At 47.8% G+C, this 24,430-nt stretch overlaps 1 protein-coding gene across 5 annotated transcripts in view; it reads right to left on the bottom strand.

Moving 5' to 3' along the window:
- Pcnt (pericentrin) overlaps window positions 1-24,430 on the bottom strand; it is a 100,774-nt gene that overhangs the window by 23,396 nt on the left and 52,948 nt on the right. For 4 of the 5 annotated variants that reach the window (XM_013505794.1, XM_013505781.1, XM_013505789.1 and 1 more), the window contains 14 exons: window positions 23,887-24,003; window positions 23,758-23,781; window positions 22,702-22,905; window positions 21,822-21,983; window positions 15,979-16,833; window positions 14,870-15,049; window positions 12,632-13,306; window positions 11,865-11,967; window positions 9,003-9,154; window positions 4,441-4,602; window positions 2,791-2,964; window positions 2,062-2,257; window positions 1,027-1,249; window positions 668-818 (listed from right to left, as the gene is read on the bottom strand). In XM_013505794.1, coding sequence (XP_013361248.1) covers window positions 668-818; window positions 1,027-1,249; window positions 2,062-2,257; window positions 2,791-2,964; window positions 4,441-4,602; window positions 9,003-9,154; window positions 11,865-11,967; window positions 12,632-13,306; window positions 14,870-15,049; window positions 15,979-16,833; window positions 21,822-21,983; window positions 22,702-22,905; window positions 23,758-23,781; window positions 23,887-24,003 — 3,378 coding nt within the window. The remainder of the gene's footprint in view (window positions 1-667; window positions 819-1,026; window positions 1,250-2,061; window positions 2,258-2,790; window positions 2,965-4,440; window positions 4,603-9,002; window positions 9,155-11,864; window positions 11,968-12,631; window positions 13,307-14,869; window positions 15,050-15,978; window positions 16,834-21,821; window positions 21,984-22,701; window positions 22,906-23,757; window positions 23,782-23,886; window positions 24,004-24,430) is intronic. The other variant, XM_013505784.1, reaches the window with a different exon arrangement.

Genomic DNA, 24,430 nt, shown 5'->3' with positions numbered 1-24,430 from the left:
TATTTCAGAAGGGGTACTGAACACATCCTTGATGCAGAGGTGGCCCTTTTATCCTTTCCTCAAAAACAATACATATTCAGATTGCTCAAAGACAGCACATTCTGCTTGTTATGCAACCATGATTCCAGGCTGTTGAAAGACGCACAGACTTGTTGTGAGCTAGAGGACACCTGCTGGACCTGCACTGTACACAGCTCTCCCCCATTACTGCTACAGCTGCTGTTCTTCAGGATGGCCAGTCGGGAGACTAACCCTTCCAGAAGCACATCCTCACGGACAGTAGGCCACTGAGAAGGTCACATGCACTGCTGGCCATTACAGCTGTCTGCCTTGTAGTGGGTGGCCACCGCCAAAGACTATTTTACCAGAAAATACAGCCCCATCTCACTGCTGTAAATTCCTGTTGCATGGACATGCTGCCACAAACAAGAGTAAGAAAGAAAGGCAGGCTGGCTGTGGCGGGGCATGCCTGCAATCCCAGCACACAGGAGGCTGAGGCAGGAGGACTGTCTTAACTTTGAGGCCAGCCTGTACTACATAATGAGTACAAGGCCAGCTTGAGTTGCATAGCAAGAAGGTGTTTCAAAAAAAAAAAAGGAAGGAAGACAGGTGTGGGCAGCTTCCTGCTTCTGAGGCACTGGCCAGGATGGCCTGGGCAGCTGGTTACCTCCAGGGCTTTGGAGCTCTGGCCCTCCTTCTGCAGGTGCCGCAGCTGCTCCTCCTCCTGCTGGGCCTGGAGGGTGCGCTCCTTCCCCCTCTCATGCTCCAGGTCCTCCAGCGCAGCCTTCAGGTCACTTTCTTTCCCATCCAGCAGGGACCTGTGCAGGGATGGCAAGTGATACCACTCCAGGTCAGGCAGAGGCTATGTGGAGGTGGTGGTGGTGGGGTCCCCCGCCCCCTATCCATGTGGCTCCATCCTTCTTTCCCAGACCCGAAGCCCAAAGGTTCCTGCAGCCCTGCCAACCACGGCAGACCCAAGGATAGCAGGACTTCAACTGAAAGAGAATAGGCCAGGCAGGGCCATACCTCAGCTGGAGAACCTCACGCTGCGCCTCTCCAAGGGACTCCAGCAGCCTTGTATTCTCCTGCTGGCACTCACGCAGCTCTGACTGCAGGTCCTGCACAGTGCTCTGCTCCACTGCCAAGAGCTGCCGCACACCCCTTGCTCTCTCCTGCTCTTCATTCAGGGTTTTCTGTAAGTCACTTGCTATACACTTTTCCTGCTCAACTTTGTATGCCAATAATTCAACTGAGAAAAATTAAAAACATGACAGCATTATTCATGGGTTCAAAGTGCAAAACAGAAAAGGATACTAAGTCAGAAAGGACATTCATTAGGTGGGGGATGTGCTCATGGTCGGGAGTGGTGGCATTTCTGAGAACTGGAAGCCATCATTTCTAAGGGAGCCAGGTCATTCAGGGATACTTCATTTCCTCTTAGGCGTTGCTCTCCTGGTTGGGCGCACTGGGACCAGCACTGACAATGTATCCCTAAGGCCTTCTTATAGTGCAGGCCAACCGTACCACTCACAGGCCACATGCCCTCCACAGAAAAAATTCGAGGCCCATATGGGCTTCACTGAAAAAGTCTATCAGAAGCTGAGGAAGAAACTGCCCCATCTTTAACAAATTCTCCTGGAAAATACAAGAGAGGACACGCTTCCCTTGGAGAGGCCAGCGCCTCCCAGCACCCCAGTTAGAAAAGGACATGGGAGAAAACTACAGGGCAGGCCCCTGTGCACACAAATGCGCTGGCAAAGCCCCAGCACACAGGGTCACAGCCCCTACTAGGCTACTCTGCCTGACAGATACAAGCAGGAACAGAGGCGCCTCCTCGCACAAAACCCACACACAAGCAACAGGGAGCAAGGAAGGGCATCTGCCCAGGGCCAGCCTAGCACAGAATCCAAGAAAGGAAACAGTTGGCAGATAACCTGCCCACAAAAAACTCCTCAAGAACCTAAGTTAGAAGTGGGAACTAATGACAGGCTGTTGAACTCCAGCACCAGCTCCCCTGGGGCTCTCATACTTGCCCCTACAGGGCTCTGGGGTAGCACCCACCCTGCCTGCGCAACTGATGTTCCCGTCGGCTGCTGCGGGCCTCTGCACTCGTGAGTGCTGCGTACAGCTGCTGCAGCTTCTCCTGGTTCTGCAGGTGTGTCATGCGCAGCTGGGCACGCAAGGCCTGAATCTCCAACAGCAGGCTGCTCCTGTCGGGCAGGGAAAGGTGTTCCCAGGCCTTCTCCTGCAGGTCTCCCTGGGGTAGGGAGAAGAATCTCTGTGAAACATGAGGGCACCAAGCAGCAAGGCAGGAGCCCTGCACACCCTGCTTTCCGCAGCCCACCCTGTTCAGCCTCAGCTTCCCGCACCACAGGACACCGATTGTTGACCCTGAATGTGGAGGGGTACACTCAGACCTTGCTCCTGGGCCCCTCCCTGCAGCTCTGCCTGGTGTGCAGCTACGCAGCCCTTGCTCTCAGCACCAGTCTACTCATCTAGGTGCCAAGGTGCAGAGGGTCCACACTGTTGCACAGCTGATGGCCATCATGTGAGCAGTGTGCTTGATAGCTGGGAGGCCCCTGAGAATGGCTCTTCTGTCCACAGGAGTGAGACTCAGGGAGAACCAGTAGTTTGTGAGGACCCAAGTATGAATGTTCAGCACCACACAGGGCTTCCCCTGCCAGTCGCTACCACATCCCAAGGTGAAGAGCACGGGAATCAAATTTCACGGAGAAGCAGAGTCCATCACCCTTTCTGGCTCCAAGTCACAGATGCAGAGGAAATACTCACCTGCTCTTGGGTGACCTTCTCCAGCTTCTTGCACGGGGAGCTGTGATCCCCTGGGTCTGAGCCACAGGGTCTGGGCTGCAGCTCTGCTTGCACCATCTTCTGCTCCCTTGCAAATATCTCCTGTGTGGCCTGTAGAAACTCCCCCTTCCAGCTGAGGCTTGAGTCCAGGGGCTCCTGTAAAGTTGGAGCAAGAACCTTAGAGCTGAGCTGCAGTGCAGCAGGTCAGTGGCAGACAGGTGACCAGCATACATGAGACCCTGAGCTGCATCCCCAGTACTACCAAATAAAGAAATAAATGGAAGGAAGAAAGGAAGAGAGGAAAGGGAAGGTGTCTTAGTGCTCTCCCCAGTACATGCTGCAAGCACTGTGTGCGCTAAATATTTGAGTCCCTTATATTCACATGATGGACCCTGATCCCCAATAAGACTGTAGTTAGAGACAGGACCTCACTAATGAAGTGGTCATAGGGTGCCCTAGGTCCAGCTGGACTATGGTCATTCACAGAAAAAGGAAAAGGCACCAGCGCTGTCTCTGACTCTCTCTGTATGAGGACCCAACAAGGACGAGGCCATCTATAAGCCAAGAATTGGGCCCTCACCTGACCCCAGCCCTCCTGGCACCAGATCTCAGACTGCCAGCACCCAGACCCATTAGAAATAAAATCTATGATGCTTTGTCAAGGCAGCTGAGCAGAGGGACAGCAAAGGCAGCAGCTCTGACAGGGGAGGGGACACACAAATGTGAGAGGCAGCCGTCACCATCATGAGCAGAAGCTGACACAGGAGAAGATGGTGAAATTCTACCAGACAAGAGGTCCTAAATGCCTCTCCTCTTCTCACTGCTGCACCAATGCAGCCCTAGTCTAGAGAGGGCCCAGTGGTCTCCAGGAACTGCGGCCAGGTGCAGGCATTCCACGGCTCAAGAATACACAGCCTATGTGAGGCAGGGTTGGTGGCCACCCAGTGGGTACCAGCCACAGGCTATCATTTTCCTAGCACAGGAACACAGTCCTTCCTTCCCTCCTGGCATGTTCACCTCAGCAGGAAGAAACGGGGTGGGAGCTGCAGGGGAGGTAGCGTGAGGCTCATTCTGGGCCAGATGGGGCTCGGTGCCCATTTCCTTGTGCTGTGACGGCCCCTGGGTTCTGAGAAGTGACAGCAGGTGACAGGTAGAGGCCAGGTCACAGGTACAGGCCAGGTCCAAGAGTGAGCCCAGGTTTGGATGAAGAAATGTGGGGTCCGCCTACAGGTCCCCACAAGTTCTCAGAGTCACCGGAGCAGGAGAATACCTCTGGCCTTGTCCCCTCAGGTCACAAGGGGACCACTTTCCTCTGACCACATGGAGCCCCCAAGGCACATCTGCTGGGAATAGGAGTCAGAGCCAGTTCAGCCATGGGGTGGGGGCGGCAGGTCTTGTTTCCACTCTGTGCTGTACTAAACAGACCCTGTATCTCTCTCCCCTTGGTTGCTGTGAGCTTGGAGGTCCTTTGAAAACTGGGTGAGATTCACACAAAGTGCATTTCCCCAGCTAGAGTGTAGGTTGGTGGTGGAACCCTGGGCCTAGCATGCCAGGCCCTGGGTTCATCCCCAGCACTGAGAAAAAAGAGAAAAGAAAAAAAGCCCCTCCCTCACTTACTGAACAATTCCATACCTTCTCTTTCTCGGGGGCCACTTCCAACAGGCCTTGCCCCTCGCCTGGGAAGCAGGCCAGGGCAGCATATGGCTCCCCCTTGCTCAGGGTGCTGGGGAGGTCTCGGCTCTCCGACAAGGCCAGTATCTGGTGGCTCTCATCACATACCATCTGCAGCAAAGCCTGCAGGAGGAAAAACATCAGGAAGGGGAAAATGGCCTGAAGACACCCCTATATGCACTCTGCTGGCCACCTCACCTTGGTGCTAGGTGAGGAGCAGGCTGCAGCGCAGGAGGATGGCCACTCTGCCGCCAACAAGGCACCATGAGGGGGCATTCCGAACGGTCATCCATCCCACTTCTCAAATCAAGAAACCAGGCTGAAAAGGGATTCTGGATATCCTCCAAAGCCAGGCCCACTCCATTTCCTCCCACCTCACCTATTCTCTGTGCAGTGCTGAGCCTCTTCTACACCTGGGCCAGGCTGGGCAGGACGAAAGAGTCTTAAGGGTGTCCCTGGCCCTGCTGAGACCACATAAAGGCCCTTGCACACGGCCCAGCTGGAGGCTAACAGCAATGGCCAGCTGAGGCAAAGGCAGAGCATCAGCCCCTGCAGCCCACAGGTCTGTGAGTACAGTATGGTCTCCTCAGACCCTGAGGCCAGAGGGCTCACTATAGGCCATGAGGGACATTAGCTCTGCCCAGAAGGGATGAGAGAGGGAGAAGGGGTCTTGGAAGCCAGTGCTTGACGAGAATCCAGTTCTACTGCATCTGGACACATCACAACTGCAAACAAAAGCTCCTACTTGAGACACCTGGCTTAAAAATGTGAGGCTTAAAAATGAGTTTCTTTAAAAAAACTAACAAAGTCTAAAATGTGGGAAATGCAAAATTAAGCAATGACAGGGCCTATGATGGAGTATATTTAGCTAACTGGAAATATACTTTGCCATAGTATATTAAAAGTGTTAGGAACCATACTGTGTATTATGTTGGTGTTAGAGATAATCTGATAATTTAAAGCAATTTTACTGTAAAAATGTATTTGGAGGCTGAGTTGCAGCTCAATGGCAGAGCACTTGCCTAGTGTGCACAGGGCCCTAGCACTAAGTTCCACATAAAACTGATGTTAAGTTGAGGTCTCCAGCGGGGACAACAGTGAGAAGGCAGCACGGCTCCAAAGGACCTATCTCCATCTGCACAGAGAACAGTGGGAGCCGAGGGGCCGGTGACCTCCTGGCTCATGACAGGAAGTGAGGCACGGCCCACCAGCACTGGACACTGTAGGCAGCTCAGCACTCAGTCTATAGTGATGGTCTTGCGTGGGGCCCAGTTACTAGGGTTGTGAAGGTTCCATCATGGGAGCAGTAGCTTACATGTGTCTCCCACCAGGCAGTCAGCCTCCCACCTCTTCTGCCCAAAGGTTCTCATTTACTTCTGTTGACCCACAGCTCTTCCACTTACACATCCTGTACTCAGGGCCTCTGGAGGTGACTGAGCATGCCCGGGACCTCCTCTGCTCAGGACCTCCCTGTGCTGACCCAATCTTCCCAGCTCCCAGTGTCAGGGCTACAAAAATGGTGGGCACATGAGAACCACAGGGGGGACAAATACAGAGAACACAAGAACCTCATGGGGAACATACACAAGGAGCCCACATGGGGACTCCACGGGGCACACAGATGGGACTAATATGGGCACACACACCGATCACAGATATGAAACATATGGGGACCAAATGGGAACTACGCACAAGAACACATATGTGGTAGACCCATGGTAACCACACATGGGAGACGCAGAGAACACACATAGAGGCCACACGGTGATCACAAACAGGGACCACACAGGGACGACAATGGGACCACACAGAGACCATACTCAGGGAGAACACGGAGACCACGTGGGAACCACGCACAGAAACCATACATGGAGACCACATGTGGTGACCAGGTGGGGGCCATGGAGTGCCTACATGGTGCCCACACATGGAAACCACACAAAGACCACACAGGAACCAGAGACTACATACTGCTCACACATGCAGACCATACATGGGGACCACACAGGGGAACTGCAGAGTCCAGGCACCCACACGTGCTAAGGAAGCAGCACCCTATGGCATGCAGTCAGCAGGTGCAAGCAGGCACTCACCAACTGCCAAGCCCTCACTGTACGTGGGCACGGCTCAAGGGTGCTCTAATATTCCAGAAAGACAGTTTAGAAATGTAAAACAATAAAAGGAAATGCTAGTTTGAAACAGTCTGAGAAATCAAACAAAAGCACCTTTTAGGATTTTTGGTTCTGTGTGGCCTGGATCTGACCCAACCCAGCACTGCCCTGGCCTCATGCAACTTTGGGGTTGCTTAATCAAAGACCTCAGGAACCTCCTCTGGCTTCCTTTCCTTTTTCAATTACTACACAAAATACAAAGAATTACCACTAACAACCAAATTTACTTCTGAAAATTAGGAATTCTGTTATTATTAGGGTGCTTGGGTAGAAAACCCTTTCTTTGATATTTCATACTGTATAAAGTTTAGAGGAATGTAATGACGGAAATAAATCAATTACTCCAATTTTCATTCCTTTGGGATTTTTGTTGTTTTTGCTTTTTTTTTTTTTTTTTTTTTTGAGATAGTCTTGCTATGTAGCCCAGGCTGACCTCAACTCACGGCAATCCTCCTGCCTCAGCCTCCAGAGTGCTGGGATTGTATGTACGCACTGCCACACCTAGCAAGACTTTTGTTATTTGTTTTTTGAGACAGAGTCTATGTAGTTCAGGCTGGCCTCAGACTTGAGGCAATCCTCCTGCTTCAGCCTCTCAAGTGCTAGGATTAGAGGCATGTGCCACCACACCTGGTTCCAATTTCCACTCTTAAAGGAGTAAAATAAAGTTTTATTCCAAATACAACTTCAGAACTTAGTATCACTGAAATTGGGCATACAGTTAACTAGGTGAGCAAGGCTCAACAGAGACAAAGTTCTTGACAAACAGAGGCATGGTTGGATGCCTGAAAGTGTCACCGCCTTCTTCCTATGGAGGACAGCATGTTAGGAGAAGACGTATGGGTGCTGTTGGCCTCAGTAGGAACTGGGAGACTCTCATGGTGATACCTGCTGTAGTGGATTGAAAACTGGTGGTCAACTTATAACCCCCTGCTGAACTGACTAAGGGTGGTGCTGGGTGTGGGAGGCCCACCTGGGGACTGTTGTCAGCAGCATAAGAGGCAGACCTGGAGAAGAAGAAGAAAGGCTTTTGGGGAACTAAAGAGGCTGTTGGGAGCAGAGAAAGGCTGTTGGAACTGGTGGAAGCTACAAGGAGCTGTTGGTTTTTGGAGGAGCTCGTCATGCTGGCTTTCCTGATGAACTTGGCTGTTTTCATCCTCTGAGGAGCTTGGGACCTCACTGGCACTTGAGAATGGCTTTGGTTCACTTTGGGGGAGTTCTGGTCCTCACTCTGAGCATTGCTTCCTGGCTCTGGAGGGGAAGAAGGTGCACTGCCAATCTCCTGGAGAAGCTTGCTGCATTGGCTTCCTTGATGGGAACTCGACCATCTTGATCATCGGAGGAGCTCGGGACCTCACGGTTGCTGAGGATGGCTGTGGTATGTTTCAGGGGAGCTCTGGTTCTTCTGAGCATCGCTTCCTGGCTCCAGTGTAGATCCCTCAGCCTGCTAGCATGGATCCTTCATCCTGCTGGCACAGACTTCCTAGATTCCACCACTAACCTTTGGGCCTTCACAGTGCAGATCCATGAAACAGGCCTGCATGAGACATTGTTATGGGCTCTGGGCCTCCAGTTGGATTCTTGGGAGGCATTGTTACGAGCTCTAGGTCCTTAGCTGGACTCATGCAGGACATTTCTGTGGGATCCGGGGCCTCAGCTAGATTCTTGGTCTATAGTCTATGGACAGATTTCCTGCACTCTTTTATATATTGTTCTTTGGGTGACTATTATAAATAATCATATAAAATATGTGTTCTGTATTATATTGTGTTCCCTTGCAAAAATATCCCCCAACCAACACACCTGCCCTGCACACAATTAACATGAGAAACAGCAAGACACACTGTCTCCTTGCCCAGTGCTGCCCTCAGAGAAGACACATGTGAGAACAGGGAGGGACAGGATGCTGCTCTCCTGAAGGCAGTGGGTTTGAGAGGAAATCTGGTGGGTCCTCCCTCAGGGCCTACACACCTATCTAATTAGCACTCCACAGGGGATGAGGGACCATTGGCCCAGCTCATAGAGAGGCAGAGGGTGCCTGAGGCTTTCTTCAAAGCCAGACAACAACAAAAAAGAAAACACAGTCACTCCCCAAAAGACCATAACCTTTGATAATGGAATCCAGGAAAATGACTCCTCTTTTCTGACTCTATGAACTCAGAAACACACAGGCAGAGCCCGTCCCCCTCCCACAACCACAGTGCCCTCCAGTGGCAGCGCCTATCCTTCCATAAACACAGAAGCCATAAAATTAGAACTACACTTGACCCTCACAGCCACCCATGCAAGGTTCACACACAGAAAAACAATCAGGGTGGCAGGTGCGAGGTGCCTCCCCGCCACCCGTCACCTTACCTTCACATGCTTTGTGTGGACCTCCTCCTGCATCACTCCTGGAGGCTGCAGAAACCCTCTGGAGATGGGAGGAGCAGTCACAGGACCAGCAGTGGGAGCTGCAGGCCTTCCAGACCCGAGGTTCAGCATCGCTCCATAGCCTGGGCCATCACCTGTGAGCACCATAGGGTCAGTGCTGAACCACACCACCACAGCTCCTCCCACTGAAACAAATACTGATGAGCACCAGGCAAAAGTGGTACAAGCACTTTTGTAACACATAACTAAGATGAGGTGTACACACAGGAAGAAAGAGACACCTATTTTGCAGGTTTAATATTTAATCTCCACGACTTAAACCTAAACCTCAAGGGTACCTCAGCTCTCTTTTACAAAGTTGACATGCTGATCCTCATCCCCACAGACAACCAGATGTGAGTCAAGAGCAGTAGGACACGCACAGGGCTTATACACCTCTTATCAACAAGCAAGGGTGTGACCTCGGGGTGAGGCTGGGCACTGCTGAAGGGAAGCAAATGTCTGGTTCAGAATAAGTGACAGTGTTTGACCTGTCGCGCAGTGAGGTAGAGTGGGGAAAGCCCAAAACACAGTCCAGACGAGGGGCACGAGGCACCCCGGCTGACAGTGGGGCCTCCAGCCTTTCTTCTGTACATAGGTCCATCTGGTTCTTGGGCCTGCAGCCCAGGGAAGCCTGTGGGCATGAGGCAGGAAATGAAGCCAGCAGGAGGCAGTGCCCAGTGGAAAAGCTCCCCCACCAGCAGCCAGCTCACTGGCAGGAGCTCTAGACCCAGGTAGGGTGCAAGGTGATCTAAAGACAAGGTCTTGCTGTGAGGATGGGTCAGTCCAACATCTCAGACATGCAAAAAAGCAAATGTTCGAACAAAACATCGCAACGAGGAGAAGCAACAACAGAAGAAAACACCAGAAAGATTACAGATAACATATGAAGAGAAACAGGAAGGTGCTCACTGCCCAGCAAACAAGGAAATGAAGCTCTGAAAGAAAGGAGCCCTTGGGGAATGAGACGCATTCCCAGCCCTCCCAAAGGTGAGAGTAGAAACACAAAGCTCAATGCAAAGGTTAAGACAAAGTTCTTGACAAACCTCTTAGAAATGAGAACAAAAATGAGTAGAAGAGACAAAGAAAATTAGGAAGTCCATTATTTCATTAGTAAGAATTAGAGAAAGAGGAGGGAAACCATGGGAGAAATGCTTCAAAAACAAAAAGAGGAAGTTCTCTGAGAGACACACCCACCAGGTCCTGCCCATCACCTGAGGGTCCAGGGCTGCAGGGCAGGGCCGGGCTGGAGCTCCAGGCCCACGGCATACTACTTTCAACTCAGACACAACTAATGACCAACACCAGGGAGGGGTCTCCTGCCAAATGCTTCTCCAGAAGCTTTCTTAAAATAAGACCACCAAGGAGGGACAAGGAGACTGATGCACCAGCAACGGCACATGTAACAAGACCTGGAACAAGGGAAAACTCAAGTGTGCGAGAGGCACACATACGACAAGGAGGATGAAGCAAGGGATCTGTTGCTGTGCCATTCACATGTTATTTTAAATGGCAAGAGTGATCTGAAAATAAGACAGATTATCACATTTCTAAGAATCTGACCCAGGTGGATATCCCCAAGCAACAGTGATCCTGAGTCGGGACAGATAGATGGCTACTGTGGAACATGGCTTATAGACTGCTCAACCGGCCACCTATTCATGACTTGGAATAAATGAAAAATAAAATTAACCAGGTGTGGTGGCACACTCCTGTAATCCCAGTGCTTGGGAAGCTAAAGCAGGATTGCTGTGATTTCAAGGATAGCCTGGGGCCAGGGATACAGCTCAGTGGCACAAGTGCCTGCCTGTCAAGCGCAAGGTCCTGAGTTCAATTCCCAGTACCAAAAAAAAGAAAAAAAAAAAAAGGCTAGCCTGAACTACACGGCAAGACTGTCTCACAACAAACAAATCTTTCTTGTATCAAGATTCTATAATGCTAAATTTCCAGTGAATTACATTTCACTATCACCTTATTTCCAGAATCACTGTAAGAGGCAATGATGATTTTTAAAAATTAAAACACTTCACATGCTAACTGGGAAGAGGGAAACATTATATGGTAGAAGTATGACGCTAAAAGATGGTGGTCTGATAACCAACCACAATTAACGGTTGTTGGTCCAGGCAAGAACTGCCAGAGAGGCTGAGGCCAAGGGATGAAGTTCAAGAAGAGAATATTCACATTCCCCAAGTCTCTTCACAGAAAACCCGCCCATGAAAAAGGAAGAAAATCTTGTGGATACAACCATAGCCAAGGGACCCATGGTGATCCCACACACTTCCTGTCGTAAGGGCAGAGAGAGAACACAGCACCCTACAAACCACTGCCTTGCTCTCCCCAAACTCAAGTGTCTGGAAACTCAGAGAGAAGCAGAGAAAGTGCTCACAGACAAGCTCGGGAGGTGGAGCACGAGGTGCTCACAGGGCTGGCACACCTGGCTGGCTCTTCCCCACTCTGCATGCCTGGCATTGGAATGCAGACCACCAAGCAGGGGTTGGGGAAGCCTTCTATAGAGCGCACTATTGAGACAACTGGCAAAATCTGAGGAAGTCTAAGGACGAGACACCAGCTGTGGGGCAGTGGCAGCTCCTGGTGCTTGCTGAGTGTGCTGCTGTGACCCAGATGCCGTGAAAAGCACAGTGGAGCACTGAGTGGCCAAGTGGCATCAGGTCGAACTTGTACTCAGAGCACTGAGGAGAGGCATGGTGAACACGAATGCTGGGAGGACACTGTGGGATTCTTCATACCAGTCTGTGTTCTGAAACTGATAAAATGACAGATAAGAAAACATGACTGACTCACTTTTTTCACTCTCATCATTTCTTCCTTCTAACCCAGGAGGAGGGGATCTTAACATGTCTTGAGAATCAAAAGATGTTATGGTAAAATCTTCAACATCCTTCTCCTGTTCAGACAGGGAGACTTTTAGATGATCACAAAATAGTAATTTATTATATCACAGAGCTAAAATTGCCACACAGAAACTTTCTAAGGCCAAATTATGATCTTCTTGTGTAGAACCTAGATCAATGCATTCAGAACTTGTGAACACACTGAGGCCATGCACTCCCAACAACTTAGATTTACTCACGGCATTAAAGTAGCCACTAGCAAATATTTAGAAGTTTTTAAGTTTTTGCATGAAATGATAGTAGATGGATACTTCAGATAACATCCCAAGTTTCTCACTCTATATACACAAAATCCCAACGTTATTGTTAGGCAATATGACCTAACTGAAAAATAATTGTTTTAAAATTAATTAGCATCATATGTGCAACTTGTGAAATATGAAATATTATTGAAACTAAATATAAAACCAATGTAGACAAATTACACAAAAGGATGGTTTATGACTGTGCTGTCAGAATCTGTATCAGCGAAGGAGCCCCTGGTGGCCTCTGCCAGGCCAACGTAGTTCACATGCTGGGAACCCTGAAGCAGCCATGGCTCTGTGGCCGAGTCCTGCAGCACCCCGCCCAGGAGGTGCCATATGCCATGAGTCAACAATGGCAGCTGCTGTGACACGTCCCTGTGTGAACCTGGCTGGAGAGAGCAGGAGTACCTACCGCAGCCATCCTCTCCACAGGCTGGTGATCAGATGGCAGGGTTGCTGTCCACAGCGGGGTCTGTTCCCCTGGGGACCCGCCCAGGTTACTCTGCAGCAGCCAGGGTATGGGGTCCTTGGGGGAGGCCTCAGCACTGCACAAGCTCACAGCACCTGAGAAGGGTGTCAGGGGGATGCTGGGGCGGGGCTCAAGGCTGGAATCCTTCCGCAAGACCTCAGGGGAGCTCCAAGAAGACAGGTCCAGCACCTTTCCCGGGTCCTTCAGGGGCTCTGCCTCCTCAGCGTGGAGGGAGCCACCATGAACACTGATTTGTAAGGAAAGGCACCCATCCTTGGGTTCTATTTTTTCTTGAGTGGGGGAATTTGGCATTTCATTTCCGATCAAGGAATCCTGATTCTTAATAACATCAGTTAGATCCCATGTAGATTTATCGCTATTAAGTGAATCAACAGGAGGTAGTATGTCTGCTTCTGCCCTGCCATGAGAACTAGCATTGGAGCTATTTTCTGGCAGGTATGTCAATGCCGAGGGCTGCTGGAACCCGGACCCTACAAGGTCAATGTCCTGGAAAGCCATAGAATGTGCCAGACAGTTCAGTTTTTCTTGAAGTTGTTGCACCTGAGCTATGAGATCAACTTTTCTCAGCCGACAATCTTCCATCCATTTTCCCTTACCCTGCAGATAAAAACAGGCACACAGTGAGACAAGGGACGCAGCACCACGCAGTTACCAACAAGCCAGGATCAGAGCCTGTGAGCACCTGTGCAGTTGTGTCCACAAAGGGATCTTTGATCTCTCCACATACGTAGGATTTCAAATTTAATGTCATGAAAAACAGCTGTCATAACCTATTCTTGTGGTAATTTACTGAAGCCACAAGCTGTTTTTAAGTGAGGAAAACCAACACTAGAGCCTGTGGATGCTGAGTATTAGGGGCTGAGGTGTGGGCAGCATCACAGCATCTGCCCAGCATTGCTGAGCTTTAACCCAAACGTAGCTTTATACCTGAGTGCTGCAGTTACAACAAAGCTGTGGCTTGTATAACAAACACGGAAAGCACCCTCGAGAACCTGGCAGCCTGCTAGCTTGTGTCCCCTGAAGGCTGAGTGAGGTCCTAAAATCACAAAGTGCCCATCCTGAGGGTACGGAGGAGTCTGCTGCACAGAGCCGGGGAAAAGGTCTCTACACAGAATGAGACACTTGAAGACACGGAAAACTAGATCCATGTATCTTCTCTGCAAAGCCTTGCCCGGGCTCACACCCTGTTCTGACAGCATGGGGCCAGTGCATTTCGGAATTCAGAATTGTTCAGACTCTCAGTATGAATGTGGTATACAAGGCACAGACAGGAGCGGGCTGGGAGGTCAGGGCTTCTACCCCGCCTCCCAGTAACTAGCACAACATTCACTTTGAGGCCACAAGGGGCTGCAGCTTTGACACTTCCACTCATGCTTTGACATTTCCTTTGGGAAAACAACTAATCTAACACTTTGGGTCTGAAGAGTCTTTTGTGTGTCAGAACATGGCTAAGAGGTCTTGGTCTGTTTTACATGCAACAGTGAGGACAAGACAGTGGGCAGGAGGACAAGACAGTGGGCAGCAGACCAAGCAGCAGGAAGCTGTACTGACAGCAGCAGGACAGGGCCACTCAAAACACATGAGGTATGCTCCAGGCAGAACAGCTCCAACCAGTGCCAGTGCTTCCAGGAGGGGCCTTGGGCGCACATGGGTTCAAAGAGCACCACACTACATTCTGGATGAGTCTTACTCTGTGGCAATCTGAGGTTGCCCAAGTGTACCCTCCTCCCCCAGGGAAGGAAATGAACGTTTCTTGAACTGAAAATACAAGGTTCAAAGAAACTAAATCTGAAGTCTTTCAAAATAAGACATGGTCATTGACAAACTCTGGAGCCAGGGTAAAGCTACAAGGCACTATGGTCTTTATAACACAACTATCTAGCTGCTCAGTCCATGTAAAATGTGTGTGTCAGAGTTCTAAAGTTTGCAGACTTCAGAATGGATCAGGAGCATCGCTACAGAAAGGCAGACGGACTCAGACAACATACTATCGCATGTAGCCTATGGTTGATCCCCCGCAGGCCAATGTCCTGAGCTCAGCCAGGTGTGAGGAACATGCTGTGTCCCTCCTCACCCTAAGGATGAGTATGCCCACACACCAACATCCCCCAATTAAGTACCTGCTCACGTCCATGCACTGTACTCCCCACACCTGAGTACCTTCATTCTCCCCGGAGCCCTAGTATCATCTTCCATGCTCAGACGCATCTCACTTTTCACCAAGAGCAGCTCTGCCTCCAGCTGCCTCTGGCAGACTGTAAGCACTGACATCACACTTTCTGGTTTCTGGAGGTCAGCATCCTTCAGTGTCACCAGGACTTTGGCAGGCTGCAGATCACCCTTGACAGAGAAAATGGGAAGGATGGTTAGAAGGTAGAGTTGGATGAATGAGACACTCTGATGCTACCCGGCTGTCCCCAAGGTCATCAGGGAAGGCAGTCCTGCCACAGCTCACTGCAGGGGCACACAGGAGCAAGGCCTCAGCCAGAACAGCTCCTCATACCCCTGGCACTAAGGACCATGGAGCAGTAGCTGGGGCACCTGGGATCTGGAGCTGGTCCACCTAGAGCTGAGCTGGTGGAGGCACTAAGCAGCTAATCTCACAAGTGCTACTCAAAATCAAACCAAGACATTTAAAAATGACAATTTATGTAGGGTCTTCTGTTCTAAAATGAAATGAGCTCAACAATATTTTACATGGGAAATGTTTGTTGAAAGATAAAGCATCTAATTAGAACCAGAGAGGGAAATTAATACCAAGTGACCTCCATGTCACAGTACAGTCCCTACAGCATTGAAGGAAGAGCTGTTTTTAAACCTTGCATGACTTAAAATGATAAGTTTAAAACTGTACAGAGCCAGGCATGATAGCGCATGCCCACAATCCCAGCACTCGGGAGGCTGAGGCAGAAGGATCACTTTTAAGTTTGAGGCCAGCCTGCACTGCATAATGAATAGTGAAATCTTATCCCAAAAAACGACAATCAAGCAATGAATCATTAATTTGTACAGAACAGTAGGACCAAGCATGACTTGCTGGTGAATCCCAGCCAGGCCCAAGTAGGGCGAGCTCCAGGTTCACCTCTTTTTCCTGCCAGGAGCCTCCAAGGCTGACTGCAGCCCACTGCCCAGAACAAAAGCAGTCACTCAAGTAAAAGGAGTGAAAACAAGCCAGCATCCACACACCTGGGTAACCCCAGCTATGCCTCAGGTCCCAGGTACAGAAGCCAGGCCTCGGCAACTCGCAGCCCCCAGGGAATCAGACCTACCTGTGGACCCCGCCCACGAGAGGTGGAGGCCAGTCGCTTGCTGCGACCTCCCTGCTCCAACAGGTTGCCACTTTCTGTATCCACAGGAAGGTGTGGGTGGGTCTCAGGTACCCCACAGGCCTGTTGCTTATCCAGCTCCACCTGGCACCTCAGGAACCACTGGTTCAGTACTTGCAGCTGGCGGCTAAGGCGGACACATTGTGCTCGCAGCCGCTGCAGCTCAGGAGGCTCTGGGCTGGCTGGGGGCTGCTGTTCTAAGGTACGCCGGAAGTGCGCCACAGCCAAGAGGACGGCCTCCAGCTCGGCAAAGTGAGCCTCCTTCCGCTTGTTCATAGCATCAATTTCTAAATCTCTCTGCTCAATTATTGTTTCCTTTGCCTTGAGGACAGCTTCAAACTCTTGGATCCGGGAGGTCATGCCCTCAACCTCGGCCTCCCTGAGGGCCATGTTGTGTTCGAGCTCGGCCAGTTGCTGTGCAGCAGCCTCCTCTGCAGCTCGCAGGCGCTGCTGCAGAGCCTCCAGAGCCTTGCTGTGCCCATGCGCCTGGTCAGCCAGCAGCTGCGCCAGGGCCTCCTTGGCGGAGAGTGCAGCTTCTAGCTCTCCCCGCAGTGCCTGCCCACCGGGGCCCTCAGCCTGGAAGCACAGCAGTTCACTGCGAAGACTGTCAGCTTGATGGTCACTGAGTTCATGTACCACAGGCCCCAGGAGGGCCAGCTCACCCTGCAGCTTCTCAATGACCTCATGGAGCTGCTCGATTTCTTCTGCTTTGTCCTTCTGTAATCGTTCTTGGTTCTCTTGCAAATTCTCAATAATGGATTTCAGCTCTTCAACCTCAGAACTTCTGTGGTACACAACCTAAAGAGAAAGCGCATTGCACAGGCCAGTTGTAAATGGATAAACCTCACCATCTCCCTTTCTGATACATAGTTCACCCTAAGTTCATTCCATATGTGGGAGAGATCTGTCAGCCTGAAGAACCCAAACAGTGATAGGTACATACAGCACTTGCTCTGCGCCAGAGGCTCCGGGCCTCCTCTCTAAGACACTAGAGCTGCTTCACCACTTTCCCAGAACTTCGACTCTCAAGCCCATGAGGCTCTGACTCGGTCTCTTTTCAGTCAAGAATGGCTACAAAATAATGCTTTTGCCATCACTTAAATGCTTTTGTGCCTAATATTTAAATGACTGATTTATATGATTTTCCTCAAGATGCATTTAATTTTTAGCTGTCATCCCTTTCTAACTTTTTTCTCTTCCTCCTTTCTTCTCCTGTTTTTGCTGTGTAACTCTTTTCTTCTTGCTCTCATTCATTCTTCCAGCAGCTGTTTATCACTATTAATTTCCTTTTGCTCCTTAATAGGATCCCCATCTTACTTTTCTCTCCCTCATATCCCACTGAATTTTCAAATTCTGCCTTTTTCATTCTCTAGATCCTCACCCATCTTTACCAGTATAACTACTAAGCTTTATGAATCTCTAAATAAATAGTTAAATTTATGCTACTGCTGTTGAATACACTATTGTTAGTACAGGTAAAGTTGTTCCACTTAGCAGATATTTACTGTGGTCAATATTTGGCCCATCTTAGTATTCATACTATAATTATAATCTCTTTTTTATGGACAAGGGTAGTACTTGCTTGGTCCTTAGGGTCTGTCAATATTCAGTTTGTATTTAATGCCACAATTGATGCTGATTTTATTACTATAGCCAAGGTGCCATAGCTTTTGCTATTAGGTGGTTTTCTTGAGAAGCTAATATCTCAAAACCTTGGTGTCATTCACAAAACTGTGGCCCACTGAAGCAGAACTGGGTACTAGGCCAAACACGCTGCAAATTCTCATCTCACATAAATGGAAGAGTTTGGATCCTGGGACAGAGGCAAAGGTCAGTAGTTAGCTACACCCAGAAGAGGACACTAAAAAGTAGACATTACTTAAACAGGATACATAGTAGAAACAAAACTTTCTACTACAATAAACCCACAAGCCTCAACACAAAACAAATGAATAAAAATAGAAGCATGAGAAAACAAGCTAACAAAATGCCTCCAAAAATTCTCACCTTCCCCAAGGCTGATCCATGCAGCATTGAAGGGGAGGAAACCAAAAGCCTCACACCTGAATTATCTGAAAGGGTATCACAGGGGATCACGAAACAGTTCAATAAGGCAACTTGGCAAGATCACAGAATATGTAACTAACAAGATACTCGGCCAATTAAACAAAATCATCAGTGAGTCTAAAGAAGACACTAATAAAAAGAAAGAGCTAAACAAAATGATGCAAAACATGCAAGACCAGCATAGAAAAGGATGAGGGTCCTTACAAGGGCTCCAAATAGAAATTCAGGAGGTTGAAGATTCTATAGAAAAGATGGGCAGCAGAAGGACAGTATCTCAGAACTAGCAGACAGGGCTCTTGTCAGTGAGCAATTAATGAGAGATGCCTGAAAAAAAACATGAGAACTGGATCCACCAGCTTCTAGATATGCCAAGGCTAATCGAAAATTTATTGAAGTTAGTGAAAAATCAGAACATAGCACAATAGCATTAAAAAAAAAAAAAACTGTTTACTAAAATAATAGCTGAAAACTTTCCAAATAAGGTGAAATAAGATACAGGTAAGTGAGTCATATAGAACCCCAAATAGCCAGAAAAGAACCTCTCCATGACACATCAGTCAAAATCCCAGAGGTCCAAGACAAGAACAGAATCTCAAAAATGGTTAGAGAAAGACAAAAAACCACCTACAAAGGAAAACCCGTTAGAATTACAGCAGACTTTGCAACAGAAACCTTAAAAGCCAGGAGATCTTGGAGTGAAGCTCTTTCAAGCTCTAAAACAAAACACTTTCCAAGTCAGGCTGATATATCCTGCAAAACTATATTCCAAAATTGATGGACAAATACAATACTTTCATGATAAAGAGCAACTAAAGAAATTCATAACCACCAAACCAGCACACAAAAAAATTCCTGAGGTTAAAAAAAATTCACAAGGATATTCTAGAAAGAGATAATGAAGCTAACAATGACAAAAAGTCTAATACAATGAATATACCAGGCAGGATATGCAGTTAAACAGAAGTGAAAGGTAAGGAATCAAAGCAGGAAAATGAGACAATGATAGGAATAAGTAAATACCTACCAGCAATAACTCTTCATGTAAATGGTCTAAATTCCCCAATCAAAAGACAAACTGGTAGAATGGATCAAGAAATAAAACCCAACCCTATGCTGTATACAAGAAACACATTTAGCCAAAAAGAGAAACTCATAGACTAAAAATCAAAGGATGGAAAACAATACTGTATGCAAAAGAACCACCACCCAACAGGTATAACTATTTTATATTCAGACACAGTCAACTTCAAACAAACAATAACTAATGAAAAGAGGCAAAGAAGGTCACTATATATTGCTTAAGGGAACCATCCACTAGGAAGAGGTAACAACTGTTATCACATATGCACCAAACATCAGTGCCTCCAACTTCATAAATCAAGTTCTACTGGACATAAAAGATCAATCAGACATAACCACAGTTATAATAGAACTCAATACCATGATCACAAATAAAGAGATAACTAGACAAAAAAAATCAAAGAAATATTAGAGTTAAACAAAACCTTGGAACAAATGGACTTAATAGAACTATAGAATGTTTCACACAACCTAATATACATTCTTTTCAGCAGTACAAGGAACTTTCTCCACAATAGGCCACATACTAGCCAATAAATCAGCCTTAACTAAATGTAAAATAACTGAAATTATGCCATGCGTAGTATCAGACCACAGTACAATGAAGTTAGTAATCAACAAAAAAATAAAACAATTATGCAAAGGCATGGAAATGAAACAATACACTAAGCAATGGGTTTCAGAAGAAACAAGACAATTTCTAGAACAAATGATAATGTCAGTACAATATACCAAAACTTCTGCACTGTTAGTGGGAATGCAAACTAGTACAACCATTATTGAGATTTCTCAAACAACTGAAATTAGAAATCCATACAATCCAGCTATCTTCCTGCTAGGTATCTTCCCCAAAGAGCTTAAGTCATCATACTACAGTGACACATGCATACCAATGTTTATAGCAACAAATTCATAATAACTAAATCCTGGAAGCAGCCTGTATACCCATCAACAGATAATTGGATAAAGAAAATGTGGTATCTATATATAATGGGGTACTACTTGGCTATAAAGAATGACATATTTGAGACATTTGTAAAAAATGGATGCACCTGGAAAATATAATGTTGAATGAAATAAACCAGACACACAAGCTTAAATACCATATGGCATCCCTCATTTGAGTGAGGCAAAGTACTCAAAGAGAATGGTAAAAGATGGACAAGGGAACAGATCTCTTGAAATAGGGAAATGGTCCAAGGGAACAAGGGCAAGGGGTGAGGAGGTAGGGATGGAAAATAAGAATAAGAAAAGAAAGAAAAAAAAAAAGAATAAGGACAGGTCATGGATAGGAACCTAATAATTCCAACTAACACAAACACTATACGCTACAACATGAGCTAAGACAAATATTATCAACAAGCATGAAAAGAAAGGATAGGGGAACTGGAAGAGAAGTGGGAGAAGCAAAGGGCAGAGGATTAAAAAAAAAAAAAAAACAAATAAACTAGCTGTTATATGCGCATGTAACCTCTCCCCAAGAACCCTCACCCTAACCAAACCCTAACTACACTGCATGAACTGCAAACATATACTAATAAAATTTTTTAAATTAATTTTTAAAAACCCAAAAAACCTATAGCAGCCTGGTGCGGCAGCACATGCCTATAATCTCAGCAGTCTGGAAGGTTGAGGCACAAGGATCACAAATTTGAGCCTAGCCTGGGCAACTTAGTGATTTAGTGGGATCCAGCTCAAAAACTTAGAAAAGGGAGGCTGGGGCTATAGCTCTGTGAGAATCCCCAGTACCACTAGAAAATAAAAAAACCAACTGCTCTCCACAGTGTTATCTTATCTTACTTTGCAGTGGAAATGCTGGACAGTGTGGTAAGAAAGAAAAGGAAGTAAAACACAAAGGTCAAGTCAAACATAGTAGTGTACACCTAGAGTCCCACCTACTTGGGAAGCTCGAAGCTGAGGCAGGAGGATCACTGGAGCTCGGGAACAGGAGACCAGCCTGGGCAATGTAGCCAGACCTCATTGTAAGGCTCAGATCAGACCTCACTCTTCCAGCCCCCAACCTGCTTGCCAGCAGAGGCACTACTCTGAATGGAACTCAGCTCAGCACCGAGGCTGTCTTCAGCAGGCACAGGATATTGTAAAGAAGATAATATAGGACAAGGAATTTTGTAGGTTCTAGGACATCTGGAGACATCCAAAAACTTACGCCCGGACACTTCAAGGACTTTGCCCACTGAGATGCAAGACTGCCAGAGAATTTTGACCACAGGTGTTTATTACAGTCTTCTCACCTAATGTCCTCTGCCTTCTTTCCATCCCTATAAAAAGGACATACTTCTCTTTCTTCCCTGTAGACAGCCTTAGTGCTCTCTGCCTGCCTACACCCAGGCACAATAAATTCCATGCCATGTTGCCTTTACACACGCCTGGTGGTCTCTGCTGGTTCCCCTACTCCAACCCTGTATGCTATGCTCACCTCAAAAACAAAACTACATAGTGTGTTTAAGGACAGGATGAACTACATAGTGAGATCCTGTCTCAAAAACACAAAACAAAACAGCCCCACAAAAATGGTAAAGTTGCAAAGCATACACCCTCATCAAAAACTTGTCACCAGCTTTTGGCTGCCTAGCCTTCAAACTGTGTCCTACAGCATGGCAGACCCACACCACACGCACCTCATTCTCATCCTGCAGAAGTGCCCTCTGCACAACCTCTGGCTGGGCCTCAGGATGGCTGCCCAGCAGAAGCACTGGATATCTGCCTTCAATGGGTCTGGACTGCAACGTGGGCACATGCAGCAAGTCACTCATCTGTGGTTCTGTTAGTGCCTCTTTATCCTATTTGAGAAAGACAGAAACTCATTTTAAGCGAACAGTTAAGGAACTGGTGATCTCAGGCTCCTGTGTATTAAAGTCTAAACCACTCTCAGCTCTCCTGAAGTAGTGGGTGCGCCTGCATGAACTTGGGCTCATACGTGCTCTAGACAACACAAGCTCCAGGCTCGCACTGGGCACTACCTGGCAAAGAAAGCCAAGACACCTGCCTATGATTCCACTGCAAAAAATCCTCAGTAATTATTCAATAAGACACAAGAATATCCACTCGACTATTACTGATTTGTAAGTATTGGAAAGAGGCTGGCAAGTAATAAGTCATGGCTAACAGTACTCTCATATATGGACATTAACAGCCATGAAAAAGTTTTCAAAGAACATTTAATACAGAGCAAATGCTCACAGTATATGGGGGGGATTAACACACAAAGTTGTATATGATGTTCAATCTGATGGAAGGAAAAAACACTTTTTCTATATCTGTAGCACCTAATAAGCTCAGTCCCCTTCCCCTCCCTCACCCTCCACTCCATCTCTTCATTTTCCCAGATTTCTGAGGCAGGCTGGGTGGTCACAGGTAGCGGTAATGGGTACCCCACAGGCCCAGCCATGCCCACACCCCATTCCCCAGACACTCTAGGCCCTGCCCGCCACCTAGAAGTCATCCCTCGGCCCTAGGCCCTGCCCACTGCACTCAAACATGGACACAAAGACTCCTTACTTGTAATTTTTTCACAACATTTTTCTGTTTTTCCAGTTCTTCCTGGAGCAGGGCCACTTGTCCTCTGGTGTGGGCATTTATCTCCTCAAGACGTTTAATTTCTTCTTCCTGAATTAAAACTCTTCTATCTGCCAATTCTTTCTTTAAAACCAATTCATTATATCCATCTGATTTTTCTCTCAATTTTTCTTGTAACAATTCAACCTAAATATACACACACAAAAAAAGCACGAGGAATACAATAGACTGTTAAAAAGCATACCTTCCAAATTAAGCATACACACACAATGCAACTGACAGAAAAAAGACAAACACTGTGTTTCTCTATATGTGGTTACACAATGAAATCAAAAGAAAGAATACAATACAGTTGTTTTAAGAAGGGCATTCTCTCTTCGTAGAAATAAAAACAGTAATATAAAACGTTAGTAAAGTAAAACTTACTTTGACCAAAAGGAATGGGTTATTATTACTCAACAATAAAAATAAAAGGAGCTATGGAGAACGCAACAATTGGAAGAACCACCTAGACAAAGAGGAAGAGCGAAAAAGCCAGTCCCAAACAGTAACATGCAAGATGCCACGTACACAGTATTGCAGAAATTACAAAGTTGTCGGCACAGAGGTCAGCTCAATGGCTGCCAGGGACTGGAGGGGCTGTGGCGTGAAGGGCAGCAGGAGCGTCCTCTTGGCCTGATGTTGGGGTGGCACTACTGCTTTCTGACAAAACCAGGTGATAGCGCTGGGTTCCAGCTCTGCAGATGTGACCACTGAGAACAAAGGATCTCTACATCTTACAACTATGTGGGAACCCAGTGTCCTCAAATAGGTTTATTTTTTTAAAAAATAAGCAAATCAACTAGAGCTACCTCAGACAAGCAGATGCAGAGAGCTGTAGCCTCAAGCAAAAGCAAGAAACACAAGCGAGAAGCAGGGTGGTACACAAGGCCCCAAGCTGGCCTCCCCCAAGGCTGAGGGAACCAGGCGGGCCACCACAGTGTGCACCAGCTATGGAGAAGGGTAAAGCACAAGTGGGCTCTATGCTGCCCATCCTACCTCCTCGTCCAGCTGCAGGCACTGCTGTTTCCATGCACATGGGAGGCAGACATGGAAAGAAAGACAAATCTTAGAAACACTGTGGAGACTTGGCTATCCCACAGGACTGGCACACAGCGGGTTACCAACCTGGCTGTCATGGGGGCTTGGAGGCCGAAGCCTGGTTGCCTGGCGGAGCTGCTCCTCCAGCCTCTGGATCTCCTGCTGGAACTCTTCACGTTCATGTTCTCGCTCAGCAGCCTGCTCCTGCGAGAGGCTACATGTTAGCAAGGCCCCGGAGAGGAGCCTGTGAGCAACCTTCATGCTGAGGACCAGGCTCCCACTGCACGCATGTCCACCCGCCCAGCAAGGGTGCGCTCTGGGTCCCCCTCATCATAGTCATTTTTGTAAAATGGCATTAAGTAGAGGAACGGTCTTTACACGACAAGCAAAGGAGACCTCAATTAATGACAAGGTTTGGAAACTGGCACAAAGTTGCCATAGTAAGAGCAGCCTGGGCCCCAACAAAACAACCCAGGGATCCTGATAGGGCAGGTGAATCACAAAGACACCTCCGAGGATACAGGACTATAATTCAACTGCTAGAACTTCTCTCAGGACCACAGGAGGAAATGTAGGCCAAGAAGATGAGAGAACCTTCCTTCAGAATCACCACTATAGGACCAAGCGCCCA

This window comes from Chinchilla lanigera, unplaced genomic scaffold, assembly GCF_000276665.1.
Source record: "Chinchilla lanigera isolate Chin_1 unplaced genomic scaffold, ChiLan1.0 scaffold00006, whole genome shotgun sequence".
Taxonomy (NCBI): Eukaryota; Metazoa; Chordata; class Mammalia; order Rodentia; family Chinchillidae; genus Chinchilla; species Chinchilla lanigera.
The sequence above is the reverse complement of the archived record's forward strand: the minus strand, read 5'-3'. Positions and strand labels throughout refer to the sequence as shown.